This window comes from Hippocampus comes, unplaced genomic scaffold (genome assembly GCF_001891065.2).
Source record: "Hippocampus comes isolate QL1 unplaced genomic scaffold, H_comes_QL1_v1.1 scaffold72, whole genome shotgun sequence".
In the NCBI taxonomy this organism is placed as follows: domain Eukaryota; kingdom Metazoa; phylum Chordata; class Actinopteri; order Syngnathiformes; family Syngnathidae; genus Hippocampus; species Hippocampus comes.
In genome coordinates, this window is record NW_017806030.1 from 493,920 (window position 1) to 502,989 (window position 9,070).

At 42.7% G+C, this 9,070-nt stretch overlaps 1 protein-coding gene across 2 annotated transcripts in view; it reads right to left on the reverse strand.

Annotated features, from left to right (window-relative positions):
• LOC109529417 (multidrug and toxin extrusion protein 1-like) overlaps positions 1-6,989 on the reverse strand; it is a 29,989-nt gene extending 23,000 nt beyond the window's left edge. The window contains exons 1-15 of one of the 2 annotated variants that reach the window (XM_019892812.1): positions 6,544-6,733; positions 6,380-6,481; positions 5,569-5,637; positions 5,343-5,491; positions 5,224-5,266; positions 4,980-5,024; positions 2,923-3,020; positions 2,707-2,804; positions 2,379-2,492; positions 2,074-2,141; positions 1,884-1,992; positions 1,739-1,814; positions 968-1,037; positions 755-887; positions 400-673 (exon numbers count right to left, since the gene is read on the reverse strand). In XM_019892812.1, coding sequence (XP_019748371.1) covers positions 549-673; positions 755-887; positions 968-1,037; positions 1,739-1,814; positions 1,884-1,992; positions 2,074-2,141; positions 2,379-2,492; positions 2,707-2,804; positions 2,923-3,020; positions 4,980-5,024; positions 5,224-5,266; positions 5,343-5,491; positions 5,569-5,637; positions 6,380-6,481; positions 6,544-6,654 — 1,410 coding nt within the window. In that variant the 5' untranslated portion in view covers positions 6,655-6,733 and the 3' untranslated portion in view covers positions 400-548. Of the gene's footprint in view, positions 1-399; positions 674-754; positions 888-967; positions 1,038-1,738; positions 1,815-1,883; positions 1,993-2,073; positions 2,142-2,378; positions 2,493-2,706; positions 2,805-2,922; positions 3,021-4,979; positions 5,025-5,223; positions 5,267-5,342; positions 5,492-5,568; positions 5,638-6,379; positions 6,482-6,543 lie in introns of those variants that run through there. The other variant, XM_019892811.1, reaches the window with a different exon arrangement.
• Positions 6,990-9,070: the final 2,081 nt, after the last annotated feature.

A 9,070-nucleotide genomic window follows, 5' to 3' on the forward strand; every position in this document is an offset into this window, starting at 1 on the left:
CTCTCCGAGCCAACGTTGGGACATTGGCTGCTCCCGTGCATGAAGCCCTCTATTGACTTGATTATTTTTATCAGAAGACAGGCACAACGTACTTGATTAGGTAAACATCCTCAGTCTCTTATCTCTTAGTTGGTCAGTTGCTAAGTTCATTAGTTTGTTAACTCGCTCGTCATTCAGTTACTTATTCAGTTCCTCATTCGCTAAATCGGTCAGTCAGTTCAGACCACTATTTCGAACACTGTCATTTACTGAAGGTTTATTGCCCCTTGGACCATATTTAAATATGATTATTCCCAACACTGCTTGTCAGTCAGAAAGTAAGATAACCTTTATTTGTAACACACTGGGGAAATTTGCAAGTGTTGTATTTGAGAAGAAAAAAAAAGGCGTTTCACTTACATTGTGCTGCAATTGTGTCTGCTCTCCGCTTTGGAGATTAGCTGCAGCACTTGTGTTCAGTAGCGGCACTTTTGTCTTCACCTGGGCTCGTTTCAGCGCCTGCAAACCAACAACCACACAACGGATACTTATTTGAAAGACTTGATTTTTCAAAACTCATCGACGGCCCGCACTTGCACCTCGTCTGTGATGCTCTTCCAGTTGAGTTTGAATATGACCACGATGTAGAAGGCGGATTGAAGAACCACAGAAATGAGGAGCCCCACCCAGAAACCTGCGGAATAAAAACAACCAAAATACTCAAAGATAATGACCCCCATGTTGTTTGTGTTCAAGCAGGTTATCGGGTAAACACCTAAAATGTTGAGTTTGTAGACAAACATCAGCACAATGCCGACGGAGAGTCCGATGCAGTAGTGGCCGATGAAGTTAGCCACCGCGCCTATCTTTTGCTTACCGGTTCCCATAAAGATGCCTGCGGATACGCCCTTGAAGCAAGGCAAGCAGAAAACCCTTTAGATCTATGGTGCAGTTTTTTTCTGGGTGAATTGAAGTTTTTGTTACCCACCACGATGCCATCAAATAACTGTTGGAAGCAGTAAATGCTCATCAAGTGAGATAGAAGATTGATGATGTTCCTGAAAGGTGGTCACACAGGGCAAATTTTATTTCAATACATTTTTGATTACTCTAGAGCAGTAGTTCTTAACCTGGGTTCGATCGAACCCCAGGGGTTCGACGGAGACTCAGCCATGGGGCGTAAGACACGCGCGACTCAACATGTTAATTAGTCATGACACGCCCGCTCGGCCATCACTGGCTGTAGATGATCACATGACATTGCTTGTCCAATCAGTGCTGTGGGAAGTTCGCTTCGTATCAACGTTTGACTATCGTGATAGTACGTCGTACAATTAAAAAAAAAAAGTACACTTATCTCTTGAAATTTCATTTACTTTTTTCTGTTTTTAATAAATGCGTTTTTTTATATACTTAAAAAAAGATATATTTATTTTTCACTCATGAAGGGTTCGGTGAATATGCATATGAACTGGTTGGGTTCGGTAACTCTGAAAAGGTTAAGAACCACTGCTCTAGAGAGTTAGCACAATCCACACACAAAAGGAACATAAATCAACCTACGTTAAAATAGTCGCTGTTGTTGAAGTGGTACACTCGCCTGATTTGTGTGCGGGTTCTCGCTCATTGACGGTGTGATCGTGGGTGTGAATGGATGTCTGTCTCTATAATTGCCATGCGACAGACTGGCGACCAGTTCAGGGGGTAGTGCCGCCTTTTAAAATTAGGCAAGGCGTAACATTATAGTCAAGATACTCACGGATCGGAGGTGAAGAGGAGGCCCACAACAGATTTAGTCGCTCCCAGCAAGATGGCTTGAGCAATGCCAAATGTGACTGCAAACAAACAAGGATCACGTCGCGTGACGCCGAACTGCGTACAGCAACCGCAACAAACAGCCTGACCTGAAAGAAACAGCGCCACCTTGCAGGTGAGGATCGCTCCTGCCGTGTCCCCGCAGCCGAGCGCATTGCCTACTCGAGCGCAGGTCGCAGCCTGGATGCCAAGCGTCACCTGCCATTTTGGATGAAATGTATACTCAGTGGCCTCGACTGTATGTTAAGACAAAACCTGCGTGACATCTCCTCACTTTACCATGTAGTTTAAGTTTGCCACTGATATCAAGGCATGTTGGACGGCGAGCTCAACATTACCCAGCATCCCTGCCACGCACGATACAACAAAAACAGCAATATTTAAAATAAAAATTGGACGTTTTAAAATGAATGGTGGAGCATTACATACCAATCAAATGGACACCCGTCACAAAATTAATTGGAGAGCATAAAATAAAATTAATTGGACAGCATATTGTACAATGAAAAAAAACAGGGAAAAGCATAGAATACATTTCAAAATATAATATAAAAATTAATCTAAATGCTGTATGACATTTGTACCTGCAAAAAAGCCCCCAAATTCATAAATCCACCATTCAAAACACGTCATGAGTGTGCTGGGGATAGCCAGTTCCATGAAGGAGCCCCATTCCTGCAGCGACTCCAGAGAAAAGCCTGCAGGGGGAGCGAGACACGCACTTCTCGAGCCAAATGCCAGACACAACCTTAGGTACGGTGCCGAAACATCTGGAGATTGCCATCATATACTGCCACGTTTTGTACAGCGTTGTCTATGGCAATCGCATGTGTTCTCTGAAGTAAGATTTAAATTGGCATTATAATTGTAAATGAAGATTTCTTGACTTGTGTATATAGAGGATTACGTCACCTCCCCATGTCGTTTTATGCAGCTTCTTCCACCAGATGTAAGCAAACAGGAAGGAACAGACGTATATTTCTGACAGGGTGCAAGCTGCTGCAGAGCCACTGAAAGAAAATGTCAGAAATATCTCCTACCACAACACATACAATTTATACGTGTGTGTGTGTGTGTGTGTGTGTGTGTGTGTGTGTGTGTGTGTGTTCGTGCGTGCGTTGGACTTACTAAACTCCAAGATCGAGCACGCTAATGAAGATGTAATTCGTCAGCAAGTTTGCCACATTCGCCAAGGCGGCCGTGTACATCTGTGGTAGTATTATGCCCTGAAATGACGACAGCACAGTACAATGAGAACAGATGGATGGTTTCTAATACACTGGTGCCTTGAAATACCAGCAACCCCAAGTTTTTAGCAGTGTTGTTTGGCCGATATTTTGCTTTGACTAGCCAGCAAAAAAATATAGATACGAATGCTGTGTGGGGAGGAGTCAACTCAACTTCACAACAAGCAGGGGTTTGGCAGATAATGAACAATTCTTCACAAAAGTGGCTTCAAGCTTTTTTTGCCTCCCAGTTGAAGTTTACTGTCAAACTAAACACAAAACAAAAACAATAACATTTGTACTGAAAACAACCACAATGTTTTGCTTAGCGTAAGGCCGTTTGTCTTGATAACAATTACAAAGCAAAACACAGTCGGCTAGTTAACAAAAACGATCTGTGTCGCGGTGTATTAAATCTTTAAGCAACTGATGTTTGATCACAAATGGCGAAGCAACACCTATAGACAGCTAATATTACAATACAAACAAAAATGTATTATTTATCTTCTGAAAAGAAAAAATAAAGTTATTGTGGCATTCTGAGGAGTTCTTACCGCCGGCTCCATGTATAGCAGTATAAGTGGTATGGATAATGAATGAATGAATGAATGAATGAATGAATTATACTGCCCCCAGGTGACCAAGGTGCGCACAACAGGAGTAGCAGAATGTCCGTTCAACTGATGAAAAAAAACTTGTGTAAAAAAGTGTTTCATTTTTTTGCATTCTATTTCATTTTGCCATTGGTTTTTCAGTATAATATCAATTAGTGCTATTTTTCTTCATAAATAACATATTCCAAACTTTTTTCTTTTCTTTTTCCTTCATTTCAATGAGGCAGAATGATTTATACAAGCGTTTTGAGTTATGACCATGGTCATGGAACAAATTAAACTCATATCCCAAGGCACCGCTGTATGTATTTTACACTAACGGTACCACAGAACAGCAAATTAATGTACTTCATCATCATCTACAAACTTTTTTTGTGATACCAGCCAAGTGCGCATTCTAGTGTTTTGTTTAGTCCCCCCCCCCTCCTCCTCCCAATGGATATAGTGGAGTTCGGTTTGAGCTCCCATGAACACTGCTTAGCAACTAAAAGACCATGCAAATATGTAACCCAATCAGGAAATCTTTGACCTTGCAAAGTTAAGTTATTGCAGTTTTGTGTTTTATGGCATTATGCCAACAAATCTCAGTTATGAAAAACAATGTAGTGTTGTTCATATAACACAGTACATGTAGTTCAATTTGTGGTTTAATTTGGAAGCAAATACACAAGGAGTTCACTTTTAAGGACGCGCGGAAATGGGAAAAGTGGCCTTAAAATCGTTACTTATAAAAATAAATAAATAAATAAATAAAATAAAAAAATGTGTGACTTCCAGTGTTTTTTTCAAGCATTGCTTCTTCAGACTTTTTTGGGGGTCTACTTGTGATAAACACGTCTACCAAATTTCATGTCGCGAAAGGAAACTGGTTTTGGGGTCTGAATTTAAAAGCAAACTAGTAAGAGTCAGAAAACTTTACTGCCATTCTCCGCCCACACACAATGACAAAAATAAATAAATAAATAAACTCAAAAGCCCTTGCAAGTTTACATTGTCCACAGTTAGAGTTTCAAATTCGGCATCAACCTCAGACATTGATATCTTGGAAGGAATATTGGAAGTGGATTAAAAATGAATCTAAAATGGTGTCATCAAACCAAAATGGCAGACTTCTTGTGCCTTTTAAGTCATGGCTTAATGAGTCTGCTAAAGATGACATTACGTCATTGAGGCATGTCACAAATGCGCCGCATGTCAGATTTCTTATCATCACAACAAATGTCCACTTTATGCCTTATGTTCCAAGTGGGAATACATTGTAAAGCCCTCATAATGTTATCTGACTTAGTGAAGTCACAATGATGACGGAAGTAATAATATGATGGGAGCATGTGTGTTTGTGCACCTGATTCTGAAGGTAGGACACTTGCAGGTGATACAGAAACATTGCCTAAAAGGGCAGATTGGCAGAGAGACATTTATTCGTCACATCAGAAGACAGTAAAAAAAACAAGAGGGTCAAATTAGCACAGAATAATAAATTGGTAGGACATGCATTTGCTCCCCGAGTCTTCAGTGGCAACTTGCCTTCATACCACGGCCACCACATCCCAATCATAGAAACCGGCCCAATGATGAAAACAACTTACCGGCATTGCTGGGAGGTATGCCATGATATACAACTGCGCGATTCTGAAATCACAAAGGTCAGCGTGAGGACCCACACGCTTGGATGATTGTGCCGCCGATGCCATCACATGAGTTTTACCGCGTGACCTCGGGGTCCTGGCCCATGAGCAGCAGGAGGCTCTGGGCATTAAGGAGCAGACCACAGCAGGGCAGACAGAACAACAGCAGGATGATGATGCCTCGCTGCAGCATCACACCCACCCGCAGCAGGTTCTTACCGCCAAAGGTCTGTCGCATGTTGGCAGTATTTAGCGTTCAAGGGTTGGGTGTGTGGGACGTCAACGTAAAAGTGAGTTTTCCCAGACCTGAGCGACCAAAGTGTCAAGCGCGATCCCCAAACCCAGGCCTGTTGCTGCAGTGGTCACATTGACGGTCTAGAAAAGAAATAAAAACAAACAATCGATGATTAAGTCAGATAAGATTCACGCTGCAAAGTCTAATGACTGATTGAATGAATGATTGTCCCTAGGTGCGAGTGTGAGCGCGGATGGTTGTTTGTCTGTGTGTGCCCTGTGATTGGCTGGCAACCGGTTCAGGGTGTCCCCTGTCTACTGCCCGAAAATGGCTGGGATAGGTTCCAGCACCCCCCGCGACCCTTGTGAGGATAAAACGGATGGGACTGTGAGGTCAAAGTGCGAACCACTCGACCACCAGGCTGCAGAAAACTATCCACCAAACAAAAAATATTTTGTCTCTGTTCAATAAAAAGAAAAAAAACATTCAATGAAAAGCATGTAATGACAAATCTATCGAAAAAACAAGGAAAATGCATTCTGTCAGATGAAAAAACAGAAAAAAATCCACCAATGTCACTAGCAGGTAAAAGTTTGGACATGGTTATACATTGCGACAGTGAGGCCAGACTTTTGACTGGTGGTATATGATGAAGCATTTTTGTTGGTTTCTTTTCGGAAAAAAAGGAATACCAATCTGCAGACAATTAATAAACAATTAATTTTGAAGGATTTTTTTTTTTTTTTTTTGCTGTTGTTTTCATAAAAAGAATGAACAATCTCTCATGAAAAGCATCGAAGTCCAAAACTGTGAAAGCAAACTGGTGGGAAAAGACTCCATCTATTTAAATATCTTGCACAGCCACTGGGAACGACTACTTACAGCACACGCTAATCCGTAGCCGGCCATCACCTCGTTGGCCAGGCGTCCGCAGAACATGGTCGCCACGAACGGAAGCAGATAAGTGAGGATTCGAGAAAGCAACTAGGAAGACACGCCGATGAGTGATCCCCTGATGCACTGCAAAGTGAAGAAGACGTCCTTACCAGGGGCCCCATCATCATCAAGAGGTGGTACACCTCCTCCCTGACGGCATGGGGAAGCTTGCGGCGCATCCAGCTGCAGCGGAACATTTTGTCACTGATGGCCTTCTCCATGTTTGTGAAGAGAGCATAAGTGTGTGTGTGTGTGTGTGTAAGTCTTTCTCTCTCAAATGTTTGTCAATCTGTCACAGAGATTACCTCTTGTTATGTAAACCTTAAAGGTTACTAATTAATCAGCTAAAGGCCAGGCAGTTAGCTGCTACGCTAACCTAGCAAGCGGTCAATCAATCTTCATCTTGACCCACTTGAGTGGTCATTGTTTTCTGCTGCCGCCGACGCTGGCTATCCCGTTTGAAGCTACATTTGAATAAAAGGAATCGTCAAGTTAGATAGAACATCAACATAAATAGAAGGATACTGCTTGAAGGGGAAGTCATGTCAAGCATTTTCTTTACAATACGTTCTATGTGCCGACCATGTCTCACTGCGAGATTCAAATGAGTATGGCATTTGTGAAACATGACTGAAGAAGAAAAATCGGCTCGTTTATTTTTTTCCTCTGAGGGGTTGGCCATTTGGCCTTTTACTTCCACTCGCTGTCCACTGGAAAAGATATCACAAGTGCCAGAAGGGCTCAACTGAGACGATCACATGAGCAAATACATTGACTTAACTATTGATCAGCTGATGAACTAATGACTGTAACATAATACGACTATGTCAAACTTAAGTTCATCTCGACGGCTTTGTTTTTTTGTTGTTTTGGTTAGAGACTAACTCAACCCAACTCAACTGTATTTATAAAGCACTTTAAAACAAGCACCACTGTAAAGTGCTGTCCGTGGAGCAAAGATCATGTTCACAACCAAAAACAATAAAACAATAAATGAATAACAAAGACAATAGAAAACACAAAAGAGTAATACAAAGTCCAAATGGGCTTAGCAGTTAAGCCCTGATGTCAATAGCATCTATAAATAGCCCCCCCCCACCGCCCCTCCCAGAAGGAGAATCCGTGAGTACCGTGAAACCCCATGAATAACACACAGCCTTGTAGAATACGGACGCATCACATTTAAAAAGCATTTAGAAAAAGCATGATACAGTCCTCCGATTTTCTGGTGTCCTCGACAATAAAGATTCAAAACATAAAAAAAAAAAAAAAAAAAAATCGAAATGCCTTTCAAGCCAGCTTCAAAACTACGCTCTTTTCCCATGCCTATGAAGAAGATCTTTCAAAGTATTTTTAAAACCACGTTCTCCAAGATCTTGTTTTTGTATTTGTACGCTCCTTTAATAATTTTTGTGAGCTTTTTTTGAATAATCTGTTTGACTCTATAACTGCTTTTAAATGTTTTGCTTGTAGTGACTGGATGTGAAGTACATTGAGTTGTACATACATACGAAACTTCGGTCGACGAGCAGCACTGTCTACTAAATTCACAAACAAGCTATAAACTAAACTTGGCAAGAAAATGGAGATGCTCTTGTTTTTATGCTATGCGCGTTCTACTTTCTGTGACCACATTATCAGATGTGTCGGGGGTGCGACAGTCAAAGGCATCACAGTTCCAAACTGGCTAGACAAGACAAAATGAGGATGCGCCCGGTTTTACGATGCCTGCCGACATCGGGCCCCTTGCCCCGATTCAACTTCCTATGACTATTAATGCACAATCATATTGTGGCTCCCTTTTTTTGGCCACTCTCAAGTGTGAATCCTATGCTATTATTTGCATACGCATGGATAAATGCATGCCGCAAAAGTGAAGCAGTCACCACCGAGTGACAGTGACCGATCATCGCCTGTCTGCTCCCAGATAGCGAATCGTCATTTCCACATCTGGCGTCTTGATGATGAAGGACTCCACTTCCTCCCCAATTGGTGCCTGGCTTTGCCGCCGCGCATGCAATCTCATGCCGGGGATGATTATTTTCCTCGCAGGTGGCTGTGAAATGCACAAAATGATTCCCATGCGTGACCCGAGTGCTGTCTCCCGTCTTGTCTGATTGGCTCTTGTTGAGATGCGCCCAAAACTAACAGCGGCTGCTGGCCGGTGACAATCCTGACATCCTACGCGAGTTGAAGAGGAGGAGACGAGGGTGTCGAGCCGGGAAGGAGCGCCGCACAAGGAGGAGAAGATACAGACATGTCCTCCCGTCCGTCATCATGGGGAATGTAAGATCGCTCCCGAATAAGATGGATGAGCTGACGGCGCTAACGCAACATCAAAGGGTGTACCGCGAGGCTAGCTTGATGCTATTCACAGAGTCGTGGCTAACAGCGATCACTCCGGACACACATGCCGAGTTGGAAGGTTTCAAACTCATACGTGCGGACAGAAATGAAGGGAGTGGAAAGAGAAAAGGAGGGGGACTGGCTGTTTTTGTGAACGACAAATGGTGCAATCCGGGGCATATCACGATCAAAGAGATGCTCTGCAGCCGGGACATTGAGCTGCTAGCCATTAGCCTCAGGCCCCATTATCTCCCGAGGGAATTCTCACACGTCATAGCTGTGACAGTGTAC